Here is a 25,636-nt window from a genome sequence, read left to right as displayed (position 1 = left end):
ATTTCGATCAACAAGTAATAAATTTGTTTGAAAAATTGTACTAGTATTGCAGACCTGGAATAAGATTTCGAGTTTTTGGCTTTAGTTCTGAGTCTAATTTGTTACTTTTGAGTCATTTTAGTCGTTCATCAAAATTTGATTAAGAATTTGAAATTTTGAGTTTAGGGAAGAATATTTCACTTGGCAATTTTGGACCCTCATAAGGTGGTTAAATCCTACGGAAATGGCTCTAGGACTCCCCGATGGATTATTTCAAATTTGGATTCCAATGAAAGGGGAAAGTCCCAGCTTTCTAATTGGTGAATTGTTCTCTCAGAGACACCCTGACTGTTTTAGCGATATTGTCGAAATTGTGCACAAAATATAGATTGGGTTATTCTTAAGGTTACTTGATTGCTCGGATTTTTCCGGGTTTGCCTGGATATTTAATACAAAATTTGGGGAAAATTCGGTCCGGCCTATAGACACTATAATTTCATATAGTCTGGCAAAGAGAATTACGGGAGCCAAACGAATTGTCGTTCGCGCGGAGCCAATCGAGCATTCCATTATAATGTTCAAGCTCTTCATAACTCTCTCCAGTAGCAAAATAAAAAATAGTTTTTTATATTCGTAAACTACATGCTTTTTTGTCACTTCAACTCGAAATCACTTTTGAACAATATTTCAATCATTAAGATCTAAAGGTGATCAAAACATACTAAAAATTATGCTAAATAACTTAAGTAAATGTTACTAAAACGCAATAAAAGCTTTGTGAATCACAATACTTCAACCACGATTATTCAATATTTAGAAAGTTTGCTCGATTGGCTCCCGCGAATGACAGTTCGATTGGCTCCCGTCATTCTCTTTGCCAGACTATATGAAATTATAGTGTCTATAGTCCGGTTCGGTTGCCCGGATTTCATTGAAAACAGCCCAGATTTTGCACAGATTTATTCACATTATTTTCCAAATCAAACGAACAAGAAACTAATTGTTTCGCACTTTTTGTTTTATTTATGCGGTAAAATCTAAATTTGAAATGATTCAGTGTTCGATTTCCGGAGAATCGCAGCAACCTACTGTAGTGAAATGACGTGTTTCAACAAGCTGATGAAAATTTGTCGAAATTTTCAAACTTGTCCTCGATAAAATATAAAATTAGCGGGTATGGTGGACCAAATTTTCCAGAAGAATAGTAAGAGGACCACTAGTGACAAGGTTGAAACCTCTTTGCCCGGTTCTGGACCAAGTAGTGGTACGGCAGTTTGAAATGGGATCGAGGTATGGCGATGGAACCTGCACTTACTCACATTCTGATTTTATAAAGATAAGTAACGAAATCAGTTGTATTTCAATTTTATTGTTCTCAGTTGGATTTTTTATCATTCGATTAAAAGAATTTGTTTTTTATTAATTTGATTAGAAGGACCAAAAAAAAAAAAAAGATTCTTCTAGTAATGATTAATCATTAAAACAAAATACTAGTAATTCGCCTCTTCATTTCTTCAATGATGTTTTAAAAATCATTGAAAAAATTAATGGTTTGCTCCAAGATAAACTTTTTATCAGTTATTCAGTTTTATTTGTAGAAAATTGAACTTATTTGACATTTTTGAATTTTGGCGATTGCAACCGTTTAAAAAGAAAAAAAATGTTTGTTAGCTTTTATACAAAAATTAGAAAGAAAAAGTTCAACTTTGCAATCTCATCGGATCTCATTCTTTCCATATTCAATCAATTGAGGTTTAGACAGGGATGAGTTAAAATTTTTATTAATAGAATTTTAAATTAATGGCTACGTTTAAAGTTTTGTTTTTTTTACGCAGTTCAATATTGTCGAAAAACAAGTAATAAAATATCAAGTAAAATTTAAAATCAATTTCCTTAATTTTTCTGCGTGAAAAATGATTTTTTTGAAAATAATTTTAAATTTCTACTGAGATGTATTTCATTCAATTAGAATTAGAACGCATTGTAGAAGATTGCGATTGATAGGATATGAAAAAAATCATTATTAGATTTAGGGTGCATATTAGTTATTCGATTTGAAATCCTAATACCTACAAATTTTTGAACATGATTCTTGTCTTTTTTGTTGTTCTTGTGAAAAGTGTAGATTATAAAAAATAAATCTCTACACTAGTTAGTCCAACCAAAAATTGATTTGCTAGGATGATGTTATAGAGATTTTAATGAGAGAAACAGCTTGCTTGTGAGAAATTTGAATGATTACTTTTCCAATAATTTGTGTGTTCATAATTGTTTTTGGATAATCAAATTAATAACACACCGTAGTCCGTAGGTATTAATAGGAGATTTCTCAGAAAATGTCTAGTAGCATAGGAGGTGTAGCTTAAACGAAGATCGCACCATTTTCCAAACATGGCTCCTGATCCAATCCTCTCGCTTACTAACACAACCTTTCCTGAGATACTTGAATATAGATTCGCAGACGTATAGACGGTTTCTATAGCTGGTGAAATCGACTTATCATCCTCAAAAGTATCTCACTAACAATCCTTCCTTCATCCCTCATTGACTACTAGGACATGGCCGGCGTCGTTATTGATAATTCTTAAAGGGAGAGCATGAGTTTTGTGCATCGAGAATGAATTGCTAATCCCAAGCTGCATTCTTTTGGTCCTTGCACAAAATTGATGGCCTCGATCAATCACGAAGTAGCAACCATTGGCGATGTGGAATTCGTTCTACTTAGCCACGCCAGCGATCATGGAGCTCGAAATGTATTCAATGTATTTTTTGTTTCAAATAAGGCCGGAACAAATTTCAAATCCTTCTTTTGTCACTCGGAGTTGAAACATCGCGAGGGGGGGGGGGACAATAAAAAATAATGCGAAAAACAAATAAATTGGAATAAATTGCACGAAAGCTTGTATGCAACACAGTTGCATAGAATATCATTGCACAAAACCTAAATATCATGTAACTTATTATCGAAAAATTAAATAAAATCAAGAATACAAAAGGTGGAATAACTTCCATTTTCCAAAATTTGTGTTTTTCGTCTTGTAATCTTTTGGGTTCATTAAATACTTCAAACTTTATTTATTTCCCCCTAAGGGTTTTTGAAAATTTCGAAGGGGGGGGTGACAAAAGAAGAAATTGATATTTGTTCCAGCCTAATCAAAAATTATAATATAAGGAAAATAATGCGTGAGAAGCATTTCGGGTTGAATGATTTAAGGTAGATATGAGCAGTCAAACAAGCTAAGCTAAGCTATTTATGCGGCAAAATATAAATTTGATGGGCAATTTTTAAAAAAAATAATCTTGCAAGATTTTTAGGAAGCCTGAAATAAAAAAAAGTTTTTTTTCTTGATTTTTGTTGAGTAATTCCTGGGTTTTGAACAAATTGTTTTTTGATTGACAAAATCGAAACTAATGCCCGGATTTTTTCAGGTTTTTAGATGACATTGCCAGGCCTGTGAAGGTGCTAAAAAATTCTCCTTTGTTCAAAAATTTAAATAAATCGAAATTTCTAATTTATCACATTTTTGTCAAGCATTGCACCGCCAATGTAATTAAATCGCTAGAACCGATATGGAATTACCTTTCTTGTGTGTATAATTTTAATGCCTAAATCTAATGTAAACGAATTTTGGTTGCCAGAATAGTCTCAGAACATGCAGATTGCTAATAATTTCGAAATACAGCTACCTTTGAGCAGTCGTCAAAAGTTCTGTGATTCGTGTTTTATAAATCTCAAAATTCCAAAATATCACAAATCACGTCAATTTTCAATTCACATTTCATTTTTTACTGGAACAGCTTTGGCGGTTGATTCATTAAAAAGTACGGTTTTACATCACTTTTTTACAATTTTTGTGGCCATGATCTGAAGATATTTTAAAAAAGTATTTCCATGTGTGCAACATAAGCTTCTAACTTCAGCTTCCTCAAGCACTAAGTGATTTTTTTCCGATCTCTAAATAACTAACTTACAGCCTTTTTCACGAAGCATGTTTTTTTTGGATTTTTTTCTTAGACTTTGAATAACTTTGAAATATATGATTGAAGCTGAATGTTGTCTGGGAATCATATTTAAGTCTCGTTACAAGCTTTTGAAAAATATAAATTTTGTAAAAATCGGCTTAGAAACAAGAGAGTTTTTGCGTAAAAACTGTTAGGGGTCATTTGATCCTCGGGGATTTAAATAGGTATATACCACTTACGTTTTCGAAATCTACAAACTTTAAATAAATTATTACCTATGTATAATGAAAAAATACATGCATTTTGAAGATGAAAATAGTCATGAAGAAAAATTTGCGAAAAAAATAATTACAATAGAAGTTATAATCATTAGAAGTTCAAAAAATGGCACTTGGCCATCTCCGGTACGTTTAGTGTTAAATACATATTTACTCACTTCCCTTTTTATGGATACAGAATTTCCATTACTTGGATGTAATTACTGAGTACAGTATTTTTCCACCACTTGAGACCCTGTTAGCGGCGTTCCAGCTCTTTGATATTCAAGTTAAACTACGCGCCTTTCCATACGTGAGACCCTACAAGTAATAACTTGCTACAGGGATTGAAAACGTAACAATGTTAACTTTAAAAAAAATCAATTATTTAAACTTTTAATATTTTAAGAAAAATCATACATTCTTCAAAACATGTTAAAAAAATGTTCCGTGAATCACAGTTTAATTTTTTTGTCTATAGTATACTATAGAATGTAGAAAGTATGTAAACTTGTACATGTTATTCAAAACCCTTGATTGCGACTCATCAGCACAGGCTAGGAGTAAGGGAAGCTGGCGCCAGCATATGCTAGTAGCTGGAAGCTGCCACCCGTCATCCTTTACTAGGAGGTATGCAAATTAATCGTTTTTTATGGGATAAATACGGCAAGGCTAATTCTGAACGACAGCAGGTATGAACATTGTCACTTCTCAGCGCGGTTCGCTCCCTTTGATAAAGAGCATCCCACGCCATGATCCCCGTTGTTCAGTGATCAGTCAATGATCAATAACTGTCAATGGGCCGACACGATCAATGCAAATTATCGCTCTCGTGCTGTCGGCTTCTGAGAGGAGATCGTTTCACTTTTGATTGTCTCTCCACATGGGTGATAACGGATTAAAGAAAAAAAATGCTACCGGGTTACGGTTTTTGTTGACAAATAACTTCCATTCATAAGGGGGTGGATGTTGAGATTGGAATGCTCCGATAGAACTGGTAGGACATGTTTATGGTTTTTGCTCCTTGAGAATCCTTATTGTCTGGGTATATTTGCAACATTGTATGCAAATGAAATCTAGCGAGTTTTACTGTTATTCTCAATTCTTCAAGGTTGGCTCTAATTGGAAGATTTGATCCATTTGATTGAATGTTATACCAAATTTAAAGATTGAATCCTAAACCTTTGTTATTATTTGATATTTTGACTAGGTTTTTTTTTTATTTTTATCGTAATGCAATAGGTGAAAAAAAACCATAAATCGATTTGTAACTACGACCGTGATGATGCTCACTTCAGTTTTTTTTCGATTCAACGCTTGAAGCTTCTTCTGTTGCTACCAAACAGGCAAACGGCAAAACAGAAGCGCAGCAAAACAAAATCATCAAGCCGGTAACTGGCCACCACAATCCGTTTTCTTGAGGGCCAGCCAGCTCAGCGGTCGGTCCGTCTCGCCCTGATAATTCCCCAGCTGGCCAGGCTAAAACCGAAACACACACAAACACTTACATTTGGCGATCCACCGTTTATCGAGCACTCGGCCAAATTGCACACCTTCCTCAAAGTGGTGGTACCTTCATAGGAGTCTCATACGGTTTTTTGTAGGAGGGTTGCAACTTTTCACTGGTTTTGTTTGAAATCAAGCGGCTAGCTCCGTACGCATTCTACCGTAATTAATTTATAGTAGGGTACTTTTACTTTCCCGCTCGGCAGGCCACTTGGCCGCCGACATGCATGCATACACACCAATAGGCCCACCGAGTTCTCATGCACGCACGTTCCCCCGATTTCACAGTAGCTGCGCGATTAGAATCTTGAAGAAGTAGTAAATGAATACGCTGTAAAATAGAAACAACAACAGATAGTAGCAGAACACATCGGTCCGGCTCGAGACCAGCCAGAGTTCCCCGTTGACCAGAGTTAGCTACTCGATGCCGAAGGTGTTGGTTTCCTCGACGGCCAGCAGCAGCTTCTCGTAGAGAATGTCCGGCGTCGGATACGGGGGCAGATCCAGCCGGTTGAAGCAGGTATGGGCCCGGGGCAGGGCATTCGGTTTGCCCCACTTCTCGATGCAGAATCTCCGGGGCCCGGTAGATCCCCTCAGGGCGGCAAATCCCTCGTACGGAATACTGGAAGTTCCCGTCACAAACTGTAGCAATCTCAACCGTTGCTCGTTCGAGAACTTCTCTATCACATGCCAGAACCACACGATCACCTGATGGCCATCGTGATATCCGCTTCTATACTCCGTATTCATTCGCCAATCGTTGAGATCGATTTCGGCCGTTCCGGCAATTACCAGTTCCAGCTCCCGCGCGTCAAACACCGAAACCAGCCGCGGGTCAACGACTTCATAGAAGCCACGCACCAAAGACTCAGTTTGTTCCTGAACGCCCCGCTCCAACCTCCACTTCACCATTCGCTCCAGATATTCCCGCTTATTTTTCTCCGTCACCGGAATGTTTTTCCCTCCAGGCTTGAGCTCCCTTTCCACCACCTTCCCCAAGAGCTCCTCAGTCACGCAGAACGTCAACCCCAGCGAGGCTCCCGATCCGATGTCATTATCCCGGATCCACTGCAACGATTGGTGGAACTCGTTGTCTAGCGATTCGAGATCGCTCAACGCTACCGGAAGCCGTAGCAACGCCTTGTAGAAGGGGCGGGTGAAAAAGGCGTCCAGCAGGTACTGGTGCACCAGGGCCAGACCAAGCACCCGGCCGCTGAAGCGGAACCTGGCGAGAAGAAGGAAAACGATTTTGATTAATGGATGTAGGTACCCAGTCTGAAATAATTAAAAAACAATTTAAACAAGACTCATAAAACACTGATTCAATTTACCTTTTTAAACAAAAAACAAAAATGCGAAATAGCAAACAAAAGTATATCTGGGCCCAATTTTTGCTATAAAGGTTAACTTTGGTACCGACCTATAGGTCCATTTTTTCCTGGCATTTTTATCCTTCTGGATGATTTATCCCTTTCTATCCTATTTCTCAGAAATATTAAGTTTAATTCATTAAAATTCTTGAAAGTTCTGTGAAGAATTGACATACATACAACACCACATTGCCATGTTGAAGCTTATATCCTTAGCACAGACCAGTGTTGCTGTAAACAATATGAAAACACTGTGAAGAATGTCCACAAAGTTCAAACCAAGTGTTAGAGTGAAGTTCTTTAAAGCTTAGTTCTTTTAGAAATGGGACACTTTCTTTCACTTATAGCTCGTTTACTAGTAATCGGACATTCAAAATTTTGGCAGCGATTTGTTGCCTGTAAAAAGTACTATCAGACCTATTTTTTTCAAAATTAAAAAAATACGCGTTTTTGAGATATTTACGATGCAAGAGATAAAGGAAAAAATAATTCTGCACAGTTTCATTCAAAATCCATCATAATCAAATTGATAGCTGACAAAACCGTTGATTATTCGAAGAACGACTGTATGTAAGTGATGGAAAAGTATGCAAATACTGTCAAAAATGTCCACAAAGTTGAAATCAAGCATTGGAGTGAAGAATATGATCGGCAACTTCGGCTAAGGGTCATCAGAGAATCAAGTCTCATACCAGCATTTTTAATTTTCAAAAAGCTAAAAACTAAGGGTAGATCGCTGAAATTTCCAAATTTTTTTTTTCTCCGATAAGCTGAAAGTGTTGCCTGGTAATGAGTCATTCAAACCACATCTCAAACACTAAGTTTTTGCTAGTTCCAGAGCTCGTAAGCTGTATAGCCGGTTCCGAGACTGTGGGACAGGAGATTTCTGATGAACGAAAAAACTTATGAAATACCCTATTTTAAACAAATTCCAGCGTTTGAATCCTATACCATGTCTGCTCGTGGCAAGGTCCCGAATATATTAAAGTTTCAATTTGTTGGTTATTTTTTATGAAATATTATGTTTTTCCAAAATTCTGCTCCTGTGGAAAAAAATAACAATATTCAAAACGAAAATTATGGTTTTCGCTATTTTTAAAAGCCTAAAAAGAGTAATTTTTTGCGTACCCTTCGCAAACTATGATCTATACTAACCGATTTTACTTTAAGTTTAATCTCATGATGGTTCTACTTCGTTATTGCCAGATTTTGCCAGCAGAAATTCCATGAAAAACGCTCAAAAAGTGGCTCAAAAATAATCAAATTTGTTAATTTCGAAACATCTGTATACACTAAATTGCCCTCAGTTTCTTTTAAAAGAGAAGTATTGGTCCGAAAAGAAGCGGAAATTGAAGGAAGAGGATGTAGCCACCTAAAATACAGATTAGACGAAGTATTAGTTTGAAAAACTGATCAATATCTTGACTGAAAAAAGTGTGCGCTAGCCGATGGGAGGTACCAAGAATAAAGTAGAATTTATTCTAACAAAAAAACGATCAATAATTTTTTTCAAATTTTTTTATGAATCATCATCAAATTACCTTCATCTCCTTCATAGAAAGTTTTTACATCAAACGGAAGGTTTTTAAAATATACGCATTCTTAACTGTCCCATTTCTAAAAGAACTAAGCTTTATCCAAAATTACGATAAAAGATCATCAGGGAATTCACCATACCTTATACCAAAATTTTAAACTATGAATAAATGAAAAAATTCTGTGTATATCCCACAAACAAATTTTTGCTAGTTCCAGAGCTCGTAAGCTGTGTAGCCGGTGCCGAGCTAATGCGATAGATAAATTTTGATAGACGACAAAATTTGTGAAATGAACAATATTTCACTAGCTACGGTAGTTGAATTCTGTAATATCTCTGGTTCTGACAAGGTCAATAGCAGAATAAAGTTTATATTTGCTGGTTGTTTAAGAAAAAATATTATGATTTGGCAAAACTCTGCTCCTGTGGAAAAAAAAAACAAAATTTTCATGACGAAAACTCTGGATTTCGATGTTTTCAAAGGCCTAAAAAAGTAGTCTTGTTTTAAAACTAGTAAATTACACAGTTAACTAATCGATTTTATTTTTAATTGAGTCTTTTGATGATTCTTCTACGTTTTTTGTTTGAATTTGCTGGCTGACATTTAAGTCAAAACGTGTTTTAGTTGCACAACAATAATCAAGTTTTGGTAAATTCGAAACAGCTGAATCCACCAAACTGTCTGCCAGGGTTGCTAGCGATTATTCGTTTTGAAATTTCAAAGTTTTTCCCCGTTTTTTCCGGTTTTAAATTATGGTTTTCCTGGAATTTATTATACTTGTTCTGGTGAATTATAATGATTTAAAAAAATCCAATGTAAATTGAGGGCTTTACTTCTTATATTTTTCCCAAAACTTGTTGACCGATAAGAAATCATTAAAAATCTTTCGGCGTATGTTAACACGTTGTCTATTCGTATTAAATTGACAGGTTTTCATAAATGTTTGGAACGAATCCAACGAAATTGGGATTTATTAATTGTTTTGCTCCACAACTTCAACAATTTTTCAAGAAAGACATCCGGTTAATAATGTGGATTTTTTGAACCACTGTGAAAATTTGAGTTTTTATAGAATTTAAATAATGTTGGTATAGTTTTTATAGAAATACTAGCTGATCCCGTACGAACTTTGTCTCGCTTTTAACTTTGAATACGCGAAGATGAGTTTGCTTTTGAATTATGAAGTCTATGCATTTTAACTATGTACAATACTGCATAAAATATTCAACAGTATTAAAGATGACCATTTAACATGTACTTTATCTAAAAATTATAGATTCAAGATCCATTAACTGTCTAATAGAACACCTGTGAGTAAACATCGATCGGTTGCAAAGCAACGACACTTTTATTGTAGAAACATTGGTTTGTTCATATAGACGACTCCTTTTCTTGACCTGGACGTGCTAATTTCGATACATCAATTTCGCAAAACATTTAATATTGACAACCCTTTTGTCTGTCCTGTGACCCGAAATTATGAACGACTCCTTTTTTCCGACCTCGATCGAAAATTGCACACATGAAATCAATTTTCTAGCCTTCAAAAATCTGATAAACAAAATTTCATCTAAATTAGATGTATTTTCATGACAATATTGCAATAACAGCGAACAACCAAAACGGATGACCTGACCCAAAACTTGATACCTAACATTTTTTGCCTTCCCTCAAAACTTCCATTTGCAAATTGTCAACTTAATCCAATGTATTACAATGACACTATCATTAAAACAATGAACACAATAAATGGACGACCCCTGACCCGAAAATCGAGATGAATTGTTCGTAACAATGTGTTCAAAATTCCATGTCAATCACGATAAAATCGCGAAAACATTGAAAAATGTATATGGACTACCCCTTTTTTCCGACCCTCGATCAAAAATTGGACACATAAAATAAAAAGCTCTTCTCTCAAAACTCTCATGAGCAAATTTTCATCACAGTGTGATGCATAATTACGACAATATCGCAAAAACGATTAACAGTTAATATGGACGACACCTTTTCTCAACCCCTGACCAAAAAATTTAAACCGGAAATCATTTACACCTTTTTTTTAAATGAATTTTGCAAATTTTCATTTCCATCCAATGTATAAAAACGACAATATCGCGAAAAGAGTGAACAGTTTACAACACAAAACAGACTCAAAGTTTCATAACCAAAAGAATTGGCCGTCTCTTAAAACCCCCATGCGCTAATTTTTATCTCAACCCCCGTGTGAAAATTTTCATTTCAATCCATAACGTCAATATCACTAAAACAGTACGTGTGTTGTATGGACGACCCCTTTTGTCGACCCCTGACACAAAGTTCAATACTTGAAATTATTTGCCCGTCCATCAAAACCCCCTTGTACAAATTTTCATCTCAATACAACTTATAATAACGGATGTATCGTTAAAACAGTATTTGTGTTGTATGGACGACCCCCTTGAAAAGGGGCTATCCGAAAATCAAAGAACATTTTTCATCATTCCTGGTCCTAATGAGCACCCATGCCAAATTTCAGCTCTTTAGGTCTTAAAACGGATGAGCCTATTGAACATAAACATACAAACGAACAAATAAACAAACAAAAGGAAATTGCTTTTTATATATCTCGCGTGAGCTTTCATTACGTCGTATGAAACATCTATTAAAAGAAAACTGCTGCAAAAGTTATCGAAACAACTTTAAAATTTGTATTTTGCATACGGAATATGTTTTCCAGGCTACAAATATTTTAAATGAAATGAAATAACGACTAGTTTATGTCAGTTTGTTAGTATTTTTTCCGTAATAAAACTGTTTGTTTACATTTATTTAGTTTCATACGACATAATGAAAGCTCAAGCGACATATATAGATGTAGAAAATACATCGAAACATGACAAGGAATATCTAAATAAGGTAGTGTCGAGAGCCATATTGGATTTTTTTTGTGACGTCACAAAAACGATTGTATCGAAAATTTATGTGAGGATGGTAGGAATTTCAAAGAAAAACACGTTTTAAAACGAAATCGAATTCCAATTCCATTTCTATTTTGTTGTAGGGCCTCTCTTTGATTATGTAATGGAGTTTTTTGGTCCTTTGAAGATTGCATCATGGTTTTTTCTTAATTTATTAATGAATGCAATGTCGCCTTGAAGCTAAAACGTACAAAAATGAAGAAAATATCAACTTCAAAAAGGTCTAGCTGGTAGATATTGAGTGTTTAACTGATTGTCATGATTTTAATCCAACCGGTTTACCATATACAATTCTGATGTAGAACAATTAACATTAATTCATGATTGTTAACTCAGTTTACTAAAATGCCAATAAAAGATTCTGTTTTTGTATAAAAAATTGTGTTTTGATCACTTTATTGTAATGAGGAGCTTAAAATGCACTGACTTGAACATTTTCATGGAAGACTTGAAACTAATTTTAAAGTTTTGCACATTTCAGTGGTGAAAATCCACCATTTTTTAGAACTTCGATGATCTATTTTATAGAAAAAATATTTGAAAATGAAACTTTTTTTGTACCCATCTTGAAGAGCAAGAATCCTTATACAATAGCATGTATTCAAAGTGGAAAATTTTCTGCAGATTCTTCGAATTATCATCGAAAAAGAAAATTTTCCTAGTAAATTAACAGATTTTTCGTGATTGTGACGTCTCAGTCTGTACCAATACTAGAGCAGGGCTGCCTTGGCACTACCTTCTTTAAATATTCCTTGGAAACATGATAAAAAACCCGATTTAATACACTTAGCAGTGGATTTGAGCCTTTCTTACAGATTTAAAACATATTTGTTTTGCGTGTTCTAATCCATTACGGTAGAATGTTTACAAAAATCACTTTTGTAAACGATTTTTGTTTAATGAAGTTATCAAACGGAATAAACTATAGGGGATAAAAAAGGATTTCTGAGAAATTACACGATTTTTTGTTACAATCGATAAAAACCCAAAGATCAAGCATATATGAAGTAAGTTACTTTTCCAGAAATGCTATACATAATAAATGTTTGCTTCTATGGAAGAGAATGAGAAAGAAACTCAAAAATAAATCAACGAATATTTTATAACAAACAAACGCCTGCACGAATTCTCGCCTTCAATTTACCTACTTAGGAAGCGATGAATCGAAAAGCCGTAATGTAGAGCCCTCGTGTGTACATTGCTGTCTGAATACGATGCATAAACAAAATAATCTTACAAATTAGTAAATTTTTGACGAGCCCGTTTTCAATTGGAATATTTTCTTTAAAAATGGTGTAAAAATATCATTGTCATTTTTATTTGAATTTATTTTAAACTCGCATCTTTATTCTTAACATTGATTTTGATTAAAACAAAGCGAATTTTAATTGATAAGAAAGATATTTATTGTGTTTGTTCTTGCGTAAAAGTTATTTCCCAAAACTCATCCAGGATCGAATCAATTGAAACATTTCTTTTTTTCTTTTTAGGTGTTTCAGGTGTTTAAAACATATTTGTTTTGCGTGTTCTAATCCATTACGATAGAATGTTTACAAAAATCACTTTTGTAAATGATTTTTGTTAAATGAAGTTATTAAACGGAAAAAACTATAGGGGATAAAAAAGGATTTCTGAGAAATTACACGATTTTTTGTTACAATCGATAAAAACCCCAAGATCAAGCATATATGAAGTAAGTTACTTTTCCAGAAATGCTATACATAATAAATGTTTGCTTCTATGGAAGAGAATGAGAAAGAAACTCAAAAATAAATCAACGAATATTTTATAACAAACAAACGCCTGCACGAATTCTCGCCTTCAATTTACCTACTTAGGAAGCGATGAATCGAAAAGCCGTAATGTAGAGCCCTCGTGTGTACATTGTTGTCTGAATACGATGCATAAACAAAATAATCTTACAAATTAGTTAATTTTTGACGAGCCCGTTTTCAATTGGAATATTTTCTTTAAAAATGGTTTAAAAATATCATTGTCATTTTTATTTGAATTTATTTTAAACTCGCATCTTTACTCTTAAATTGATAAGAAAGATATTTATTGTGTTTGTTCTTGCGTAAAAGTTATTTCCCAAAACTCATCCGGGATCGAATCAATTGAAACATTTCTTTTTTTCTTTTTAGGTGTTTCAGGTGTTTTAGTTGTTTTGCTGTCATCGAGAGAGCTTTTGGCAGCTCGGCTACGACGTTTCTTACGTTTGTTTACATCCTGTTTCCTTTGATCGTTTTCTGGCTCAGTCTGAGTTTTATTGTCGTCTATTTTTTCAAAAGACGGCTTGGCTTCAGTTACTGACTTTTTCAAATAACCACGTAGACTGCCGCTCATAGCAAGTCCGTCCCATTTGCGTTTTCATCATTTTTCAGTTTATCGCAGTAAACACATTAATTTCATCTGTAGTTTCAGCAGAAAACTTTGTTGTCAGTACTTTGTTCTGATGAACATTGAAAAAAACCTCAAGTAAATTTGTCCCATTGAACGAATGATCGCAAGTCGGTCCCATATGGCATAAATCATCGCAAGTCGGTCCCACAGCCATAAGGGCCCAGCAAATGATTTTCAACAGAATCAAAACAAAAAAAATAATCCTTATAAAGCGAAAATCTTTCATTAGCCGTTGCAGAGACAGATTCTGTTGATAACTTTGAATTAAAACGCATACAAGTGCCGGATTACTGAAGGACTTTTTACGATTTTTCAATGCCGTTTTTCTCATTTCAACAAAAACGCAAATGGGACGGACTTGCTATGAGCGGCAGTAGAGTGTTCATGTTGTACATACAGCTGAAAATAAAATTAATCTCTTGAAAAAGTTTGTTTACGAAAAAGGAATTGAATTGAACAACGCTTTAAACAAGGATGCCGTAAAATATTTGTTAAAGAAAATCGGAGAACATTGCAACATACTTTATGAACAGAGCTGCGAATGGTTAGTGTCAGACAACCAATATCAGTCGGCTTTGATACTGCCCGAATAGAAAAATATTGTGAAAAAATCATGAATTTCATTGTCACAATACCATGGATTTCATGGTTGACACTATGAACATCATCGTACATGAAACCATGAAAGTACTGGTAAATTTACCGTTTTCGACATTGAAATTCATGGTTCTGACCAAATTTACCATAAAAAAGGGGGTTGTTAAGCAACTTAACCATGAAAAAATGAACTTTTTTCCATACATCTGAAAAAACAAAACTATAAAGTTGACGGTTATTATAACTTCCAGTTTTTCTAATAGGAACTGTGAATAACATTGTTTTCGAATGAATTTTCATTGTTTCTAGGAAGATGAAAGTCAATGTAATAATGTATTCTAGATCATGAAATGCAAATCCGGTTTTCATTTTTATTTTTATTTCAAAAAAGTCAGTTTTGTTCATTTTTGTTAGTTATTTATTACTTTAAATATTTCACTTTAATTTATCACTGTCGTAAAATATTTAAATATAATAAAGTATATTTCCGGGCCGCTGATAGATTGAACCTAAACTGGGACGCAGATTTTATTTCGTTGACCTGGGCGGTTTGGGGCATTAAACTCGTATCGGACCTTTCGATGGCATCTTTCCGATCTGTCCAACCTTGTGGAAGGCCGTGGGTTTGACGTTGTTGAGAATCAAATGAAATTGACTGAAAATTATCAGTCTTATTTATTGATGATAATATCAATTATTAAAATTAAACACAACATTCGTTAAAACAACTTGGTTTCCCGCGTTTTTGAAAATTGCAAAAAATCTTCTTTACTAAGGATTTTTTGAAATAGATGTTCAAAGAATTCGATCATATTTCAGATTCTGATTGCTTTTTTAGTCATAATCATACCCAAAAATTACAGCCAAGATCTTGGCAGTGCCGTAGGGTAAAGCTGGGATGTCCAAGAGGAAAGTCCAAAATGATCTTTTATAATAAAACTTTTTAAACCTCAAAGGGGTCACCCAATCCTAAATTAGCCTTAGAAGGTGTTCTGGCAATTATGAAAAACGAAAAAAAAAAACCTAAGAGGCCAGGTGTCTCGAAGTCAGCCACTTTGATCCTAGCGCCTCAATGATTTGAACATAGTTCATAAGAAACAACTGGGAAGTCTTAATCAGAAATCGAATCAGGACCTCAAACCCATTTATCTTAACTTAATAACTCAACTAAAATCGAAAGAATTGAATCGAATTGTTGCATAATAAAAAGTTAATTTACGTACCTTATACGCACCAACAATCGTTAAGGCACCAACAATCGACTTTCCACGCACTGACACTTTTCTTTTTAAATCTATTTCACCGTTTTTTACAGGAATAGAATGTAGACAACTTTCAGCGCCAATTCGAAATGAAATAAATGGAGGCTGCCAGCCTGAAAAAGGGATGTATAGAATTGCTGTCAGTCGACCTGCCAGTCAGTTAACACAACACCTACACGCTCGAAATTCTTTAACCAATTATCGTTAAAAAGTAACCATTTTCACACCTTTCCACGTGAAGTGATTTTTTGACTTCTTCCATAGAAGTCATTTTTTGACTTCTCTTGAGAAGTGGAAATATGGTTACTTTTTAACCGTAAGAAATTATTGTGGAGAAGTTGAAAAACGGTTAATTTTGATCCATATCGCAGAATGGAAGAAAAGAGGTAATTTTTTTCTTTAAAATACTTGAATTGGGATGTTTTCTACTGAAAAAAGAAAAAAAGATGCGGGTTTAAGAGCAGCTTATTTATTTTTCTTCAAACTGCCGGCTCAACATTACCAGGTCCTCGCGAACCTTTTACTGGCGTTGCTTCCACGAAGATCAGGCATATTTACAGCCTGGGATGCCAATCATTAAAAACTTAAGGCTGGTAGCAAGTGCTTGTTCGGGATTCATTGACAAAAATGCCTGTATGTTACGAGCTACCTCCTACAGGACCTTATGAATGTGTTCATTCATAATGTGGTCGAAGAAGAATCTGAATTCTCAATATCAATCTGAATTTTGTATCTGAATTCTTGAGATATTTGAAGAAAAGTTAACGACCGTTTATTGATTTTTGTAAATTTATTTTTCGGCATACCGCTGAAAATTTATATTCTTGGAGAAAAAAATATCAGAATTGAAAATTGATAAAGATGGATAGAAAGTGAGGAGAAAATTTACAGATATTCTGATGGATCTAAATTTTAAATCTTAATTCAGAATTCTGAGATTTAAATTCTGAATCTCAATTATGTATGAGTATGCTGACATGATCAATTGGCTACCGTTTATGGAGCCAACACGAGTATAATATCTTAATCAAATTGAAAAATTTAAAACTTATTTCAAATACTTTTTCCGTTCTTTTATAGTTTGGGAAGGAAGAAAAGCTATGCTTTACAGACTAAAACTATTTAAATTGTGCTGGCCAGTTTCGCTAAACATTGAGAATAGATACAAAAAACCTACACACATCAATACAGTCATTGTCGTAGCTTGTTAGGCTGACTTGATAAGTACCAGTTGAAATGGGGTCAATTAACCGATAGCTGAATCTGTAAGAAGGCAATATCATCCTCAACACACCGCAACAGACCGCTCATTTTATTCAGTACATGGAGACTGTTGATGGTCCGCGCATTGATCGCAAACGAAGGCTCATTAACGTGCCGACACAGGTAATCGTTACAGGACCGAAGGAAACGTAGAATCACCTCCGTAAGCGAGAATTGTAGCAGACCATATTTCAACGAGAATAGCCGTGCACGATCAGTCGCTCTTGGGCTGAGAAATTGGGTTGGCCTACAAAAAAAAAAATGCCTAAAACAACAAAACACTAAAATAAACCACAAACCTACCTCCAAGTCTTGATCCAAAGGCAAAATAAGGCCCATTCTTTGGAGGGTTCTTCAACATGGTCGTAAAATTCTACTTCCGCAGCAACGCATCCAGATTGGCACCACTCTGTTCCGTTCCCGAACTTGATGGCCGGACCAAGAAATCGATGCTGTTGAACAGATGCTTGAAAGGAGTCCACATATCATCATCAACACAGCGCAACAGACCGGTCATCTTATTCGGTACATGGAGACTGTTGATGGTCCGCGCATTGATCGCAAACGAAGGCTCATTAACGTGCCGACGCAGGAAATCGTTACAGGACCGAAGGAAACGTAGAATCACCTCCGGAAGCGAGAATTGTAGCAGACCATATTTCAACGAGAATAGCCGTGCACGATCAGTCGCTCTTGGGCTGAGAAATTGGGTTGGCCTACAAAAAAAAAATGCTAAAAACAACAAAACACAAAAATAAACCACAAACCTACCTCCAAGTCTTGATCCAAAGGCAAAATAAGGCCCATTCTTTGGAGGGTTCTTCAACATGGTCGTAAAATTCTGCTTCCGCAGCAACGCATCCAGATTGGCACAACTCTTTTCCGTTCCCGAACTTGATGGCCGGACCAAGAAATCGATGCTGTTGTACAGATGCTTGAAAGGAATCCACATATCATCATCAACAGATCAGTCATCTTATTCGGTACATGGAGACTGTTGATGGTCCGCGCATTGATCGCAAACGAAGGCTCATTAACGTGCCGACACAGGAAATCGTTACAGGACCGAAAGAAACGCAGCTCACCTCCGGAAGCGAGAATTGTAGCAGACCATATTTCAACGAGAATAGCCATGCACGATCAGTCGCTCTTGGGCTGAGGAATTGGGTTGGCCTACAACAAAAAAAATGCTAAAAACAACAAAACACAAAAATAAACCACAAACCTACCTCCAAGTCTTGATCCAACGGCAAAATAAGGCGCAGCTGGTCGGGAAATTGAACACCCCCCTTTTGCTGCAAATTGATGAGTCGCAGTTCTTTGCTAATTTCAAACCCAAGCAGATAATGTTCCGGATTGGGGGTGCTTTGCTGCGGCAAACACTCCTGCAGCAGCTCGATGATAACTTCCTTGCCTGGATTTCACTCGCCGCGCACGCAAGCACCTGTCGACCGAACCGAACCGATGAGAAACAAACATAGCGCCGAAAACAGCTGCCGAACGAAGAACAGCGCCAAAACAAAACAACGATGGCCGTACTTTTGACGTTTCTCTTTGATGTCTCACAGGGATGCCAAACACACTTTCATTGTTGTGCATTTCAAAATTATCACTGAGGTGTGGTGTTAACATACGCTATTTAATACTTTGATCGTCGCTAGCGATAATGGTTTCTGATGGACAGTTGTCAATAATGCAGTATATACTAGTACAAAAGGATGTGGATTTGTAGAGGGTATAGGTTATTTGGTGTAATTTTATTACTTTGAATGATATAGTGGGATTAAGTTAGGGTTTTGTATTGAAAAATTTTTATAGCTGATTTTTTTAATTGAATAACTATAATAATTTCTTTATTATTGGAATCTTTATTGGGATAGATTGGATTGCAAAGTTAAGCTTACATGAAATATATTACCTCATACGATTGAGTAAAAGAAGCAACAGAAATAGAAAGATAAATTTACTTTCCTTGACATATGTATGGGAATATCCAAAATCAATTTAAAAAAAGGTACCAAACCATGTCTAGTAAGTTTTTTTGAGGGAAAGCGAACTGGCATTTTAGGAGTTTGTTTTATAGAAGGAAGGACTGGTATTTAAAATGTTTAATTCTCTTTGAAATCATAAGCTGACGTGGAGTTGTGGTAGCGTTCCAAACTCTCGCGCAGCTGGTCACAAGTTTGATTCTTGCTGATTTATTTTTAATTTTTTTTCAACTCGATAGATCAAACCAACTACAGTGTTGATGGCTAGCGGTTACGCGTGGCTTGGATGATACCTTTTTTAGAGCTCAACCATGCGTAATACAAAATATTCCCACAAAACTTCCCCTACCCTATTCAGAATCTGAATTTTCAATCTGAATCTGAATTTTGGATATGAGTTCTTAATCTGAATTCTTAAGATATTTTAAGAAAAGTTAACCGCCGTTCATTGATTTTTGTAAATTTGTGTTTCGGCATACCGGTGAAAATTTATGTTCTTGGAGAAAAAATGTCAGAATTGAAACTTGATAATGATGAATAGATAGTGAGGAGAAAATTTACAGATGTTCTGATGAATCTAAATTTTACATCTACATTCAGAATTCTGAAATCTAAATTCTGAATCTCAATTATGTATGAGTATGCTGAATGATCAAGTATGGTTAAAAAAAACAAGGTCTAAAATCTTCGAATGAATTCCCCCCAACGCAGTTTTCTGTACGGCTCTGCTTTTTGTTAATGCCCGAACATAGGTCTCTGAAGGGAAGGAAACGGTAAGCCGCCATTTGCTGCATTGAAAAGCTAAACGTGTTAATTATATTTTCCGCTGTTGCCGTATTTGCACCAGTAGACTGAGAATCTGCCCAGAAAACGGAGCGTCTTAGTAATACCTGTAACCCATTTCAGTTTTAGCGTCTCAATCTTAAGCGTACCAATAGCCTACTGGATAGCGTTGGTGACTTATGAGATGAAGGTTTTGGAATCGATTCTCATGACAGAAGTTTTATTTTTTTGTTATCATCAATATAATCGAATAATTGCTGGTGCTGCTGCTTCGAGGCGCCACTAGCAACTTTTTTTTATGCCATAATTTGTATAATATGCATTTCGTAAAAAACTTGTTTCAACTATTTTGTTTTTTTCCCGTTTTTGAAAGGGTTGTGTAGAAAAAAAAATGCATTCTTTTGAGACTAAAATCATTTTAATTGTGCAGCCCAGTTTCGCAAAAACGTTCTTGACATTTTTAAAATGGCACATACAAATCCACAGACATCAACAGAACTCGTCGAGCTGAGTCGATAGGTACCTATAAAGGTATGCCTAAGACCCATAATTAATGATCTCCCCAATCGACCGATAACCAAACCTTTCTGTAAGAAAGGCAAAAAAGGTCGCAACTTGTATAGGGATTTGTCTTACAAAACTAAAAACCATCTGATAGCAGGAATATGTTTTGCTATTTTATAAGTGCATAAATTTTTTTGTACAAATCCAAAGCCATGTTTTAGATTTTTTTTATACAAAACAATAAATAACTTTAGTAGTGCCTTAGTTATTTGAATTAATTTATCCCACATGATTATCCTCATTCTGAACTAGAAAATTGTCAGAAAGCTAAGCAGTCTGGTTTTCAAATTCAAATCAATATTTCAGAAACACCAGAAATAGAATGCGAATTGAACTCTCGATTAAAAAAAACCAGAATTGGCAGCTTCGAACATAAAAATTTGTGCTTAGAAATAGAATATTAAAAATATTAAACAAGATTTAAAAAGTAATCAAAACCCAATTGAAAAATAAATTTCCCACTAGGTAAAAAATTAACCATGATTAAAATTTTTTCAGCAGAATTATTGTGGATATTGATTATCTTATTTAAAATTTCTTTTCTTCATTTTCAATTGAAGGGTTTATAAAACCCTGTTAAATTCATCATTAAAAGCTTAAATTGCCAATGTACAGATTCGACACATTTTTTATTTTCGAGTGCAGGTTGGTAATTTAAAATTTCAAGCTCAGAATAATTTCTTACAGTCTTTTGGGCTTTTGGGTTCTGGAAAAGACGAAATTTCGAAACTATGTTTTTCTTATACAAATTTATATATATAGGCTTCCAAGAAAATAATTTTCCAAAACACAAAAAATTAGGATAAAAAAACAAGACAAACAAAAAATTTAAAACGTTTGATCGAAAAATTCGGTAGACTTTTCAAAACAGTTTGTTGAATTTATTTGAAAATTAAAACAAGATATGAAGATGAGATGATAAAGATAAGTTTTTTGTTGACAACTTGGAAAAAAAAATTTCAATAAAAGTATTTTGCCATTTTAAAAACTTTTTTAATGAATTTCATTGATTACCCAAGAAACAGCATTTTATGGAAATTTGGAAGAATTTGGCGTCCTGAACACAAATCTTTTGTCAGATTTGTCTGTCACACCTGGATTTGGTTATGTGATATTTAAGAGTTTCAAAATGAAGTATAGATGAGTTTTTACTGGAATCAATCATTAATAACTAGTTCATCAGTTGATGAACTGAAATCTACATGAAATAGATAAAAAAAAAGATTCAGAATTCGTATCTTGTACTTCAAACAATTAAGGAATAATAATTTAATGGAGATAATGATAAGTGATCTGAAAAAGTTCCATTCTACAGTTTTTGAAAATTTGAAATCGTATCAGTTACATGAACTAGTAATACTATCTAAATTTTAGTTAAGTAAATAACTTTTTTTTAAATTCGTTAAAATTCCCGTATTATATTAAATGGAAACAAATAGAAATCTTTTGTAACTTTTTTCGCAGAAGTTGAATGTAATTGCAGTCTTCAAGAAAGTTTAGAATTGATTTTAAACTTTTATTTTAAAATCTTAAAGTTTTGTCAACAACTGCAGAAATTTTTATATTATTTTGACCTATTTTCAAAAAATATAATAATAATAAAAACTGAATAATATGCAGAGTATTTGGATTCAGGGCTCTCAAATTAATCATATTAGGTTCTTAAATTATTTGCGCCTTGGAAAATTGTGAATTTTGTGGCCATGTGTAATTTGCCAAAACCGTTTGTAGTTGAAAATTATTAATTAATTATTAATATTCTTAAATTTGTTTCTTGAAGAACATTTCATAGCAACATAAAATTTGTAATGTCATACACGATTTTTTATAATCAAAAAGATAATAAAGTAATCGATACTGGGTTTCTGATTTTTTTTTGCCCATTTTACTGACTCTTGAAGTATTGAACACCTCGCACATGGCTTCTTACTTGTTGGTTTATAGAAAGGTATTCGATGCATGAATTTTTAAGTTAAAATGGTTGGTTTCAAATTCAGGACTTAAATATTCAGTAAAACTTCTAATTTAAGCCCATTCTTAAGGTGTGTCAAGATTTGAGTTTCAATACAAAAGGTTAACAACATAAATAACTGTTTATAACGTACAATAAAAAAATAGTTTCACTTACTGAGAGTTTTATACTTAGTTTCGTAAAATCAAATGTGCATGCAGAAGGATGCAGTCGCCTAAATCGTCGATTATTTGAACAATTACTGAATAAATCTGATCAGTATCATAACTGAAAAAAGTATGCACTGGCCGATGGGAGATACCAAGAATAAAGTATAATTATTTCTTACAAATAACGATTAAACATTTTTCTCATATTTTTCCATAAATAATCACAAGATTTATTACCTTCTCAGTACAGTTTTTTTTTTATCAAACGAATGATTTTCAATATACGTCAATTTGTAACTGTCCCATTTCTAAATTAACTAAGCTTTAAATGCTAGTTATAAGGAGATTTTTTTATTTTCTGACAAGTTTACGCCGGGATATAGTGTCCATTTTCCGGCCATTTTTACAATCCTGGAAATCGGGAAATCTCATATCATATTCCCGGCAAAAATTGAAAAAGGAGATTATAACCCCTCTCTTCTGTATGTATGTATGTATGTATGTATGTATGTATGTATGTATGTATGGTTCCTCCATCGGTAGCAAGGTCCAGCCTATGTCTGTGTGGCTTGGCCTTCGAATTGCTTCTCAGGCTTCCACGGCCGATGGTTCGTCGAGAGAAGGCATCCAACCTTCAGAGACCTACAATGGTTGGCAATCCACTCCGCTTGCAATAGTCTCTTCAGATTAACCCCAGATGCATTCCCTCTGAAATATACAATTATTTATACAATGAAACACATCTTACTTGTCGGCAACTTATGGGAACCCAAATGTTTTTCTTGCCGATACCGGGAATCGAACCCAGTACGCCCAGGTAACTAGACTCGCTCCAGCCTATCCACTAGACCACATCAGCGCCAGAGATTGTAACCCCTCTCTTCTGCATACAAAATCATAGATACATGGTATTCTGTACTCACATATTTTTAGCCTAATTCTATAATGTGTGTTGCCATAATCGAACGGGGTCTGTAGCACCTTAACGAACAAATTTGATTACTTCTTGGTGCGAAAATTGAAAGCAGGTTGAAAAAAACTTTTTGTTGATGTTTTGTAGAGTGTTTGCAGCAAAACATAAATTGCATTTATGCATGATTGCATTATGCATCGTAAATTGGGCTATACAATGGCATTTTTTGCAAAATATTCGGTGATGCAGACGGTACATTAAGGTACCATTTCAAACTTATTTACAATTTTTCATGTTTTAGGTCATTAGGTTATAGGATCCACAGCAATTTTTCCAAAACTTAATTTCTTGCTAAAATTTACTTCCTTAATAAGTGTATCTTAAAGAAGTACTTTGATTGATGGTAAATAATTGTTTGGTTAATTGGAAGAAAGTAATCTAGCGTTTTCAACGTGCTCAATTGTTATTTCATAGCCGAAAGACCCACAAATTGAACGAACCAAATTTAGAGTGTTCCCACCACTTTTAAAAGGCACTCCAAAAGTCATCATAAGTAGATTTCGAAATTGCTTCTTCGTTTAAACGATCCAGACTAGTTTCTAACTTTTGAACCTGATCCGTATGTTTAGAATGTTTAGATATGAAACCAGATACTTCTGTTTCTAGAGCATCATTACGGGATTTCAAATCTTCGAAGTCTGTCTGAATTTCGTTAAATTTCGAAGATAAAAACTCTTGTAACGCCCCTATTGCAGTCATAATTGATCTCAAATTCGTTTTAATAGAACCCATTTTATTTGTTTCCTATAAAATGGGTTCTATTGTGAACTGTCTCTTCTATTTTCATGTTCATGCTTTCAATAATTGTTTCAGGACCATTACGCATTGATATTATTTTGGCATAAATTCACACCAAATTCGGATCGCAAAAATAATGTTGTGCCTTTATTTTTCGAGCTGCACTACCAATCAAATTTTCACAACGCCAATGGACACTACAATACGAACAAGTTGATACAGCAAAAATAAAATACAAAAATATTTGGCTCTGACAGTCTCAAATGTATCCTTGGTATAAGCAAAAGTATTATTTTCGCAATCTACAAAAACAAAGCTTGCCTTTGAAAAAATAACTATCTCATTCTGTTCAATTTTTCGTCTTCAATATTGCAGCCTCATTCCAAACGCTGACACTATTTCTCTCACTGAAATCATATTCATATTCTTCCTTTACGAATTTTTGTTTGATATGTCTTTCATTCTTTCACAAATGACCGCTTGTCTGCGACAATTTTTTACCCCCGAGAAAATCACGAAAAAATAAAGACAAATTGCCGAATTGCCGACTACACGATTCCTAAGATTGAATGAATGCTCTGGAATATTTAATGCAGGAAAATGCTTTAAAAATTATTTGATATATGAAGATCATTACCAACTGTGTATTAATTTTTTTAATGAATAAATAACTTATCATGAAATGAAGAGTTAATGTCTTTAAGAGGAGTATGTCTCATGGTAAAATACGGTGACCGAATCCCGAGCCTGGAAACCATATTCTTGTGAGTTTAGCAAATAATTTTTTAAACAGAATTCAACATTTGGACCTTGTTCATTTCCCCTTTCTCTTTGAACAAATCTAAGGGGAAGAACACCAGTACTTGGTCTCTTCTTATCTCAAATATCATCGTTTAACGCAATATTTACTCTGTAAAGGCTTAATTTTTATGTAAAATCTCACATTTTAAAGAAAGAAAAAAAAATTCTGGTAAAACAAGACGGTTAGAGTTGAATTCAAGAAAAATAAATGTTAAAAAATAAGTTTCACTTACCAATCATGACTATTGTCCACGAAGGCGGACAGTGGCGACACCTGCACCGTGTAGGTGTCATTAGCCGAATACTCGAACAGCCCATAGTACGGATTGAAGAGTTCTCGGGACAGCAGGAAGAAGAACTCCCTCGATGGTCCCCCATAATCGAGCCCTTCCTCCGTATCCCAGAGCACCGCCAGTCGGCCCCTCTGGAGGTCTTTCTTGTTTGCGGACATAATCCGTCGGAAGGCATCCTCCAGCAGATGTGATCGGCGTATGTGCAACCTGCGAAAGAAATAGGTCAAACCGATTTATTAAGGTATGATAAATATGAGACATGCGAATCAACCAGCTT

General features: G+C 34.6%; 1 protein-coding gene across 3 annotated transcripts in view; it reads right to left on the bottom strand.

Annotated features, from left to right (window-relative positions):
* Nucleotides 1–1,540: 1,540 nt before the first annotated feature.
* Nucleotides 1,541–25,636, bottom strand: part of LOC129754342 (E3 ubiquitin-protein ligase HECW2) — a 165,848-nt gene continuing 141,752 nt past the window's right edge. For all 3 annotated transcript variants that reach the window (XM_055750337.1, XM_055750356.1, XM_055750348.1), the window contains 2 exons: nucleotides 25,300–25,566; nucleotides 1,541–6,930 (listed from right to left, as the gene is read on the bottom strand). In XM_055750337.1, the coding sequence (XP_055606312.1) occupies nucleotides 6,123–6,930; nucleotides 25,300–25,566 (1,075 nt within the window). In that variant the 3' untranslated portion in view covers nucleotides 1,541–6,122. The remainder of the gene's footprint in view (nucleotides 6,931–25,299; nucleotides 25,567–25,636) is intronic.

Source organism: Uranotaenia lowii, chromosome 1 (assembly GCF_029784155.1).
Source record: "Uranotaenia lowii strain MFRU-FL chromosome 1, ASM2978415v1, whole genome shotgun sequence".
Lineage (NCBI taxonomy): Eukaryota > Metazoa > Arthropoda > Insecta > Diptera > Culicidae > Uranotaenia > Uranotaenia lowii.
Note: the sequence above shows the minus strand (reverse complement) of the source record. Positions and strands in the feature narration are given on the sequence as shown.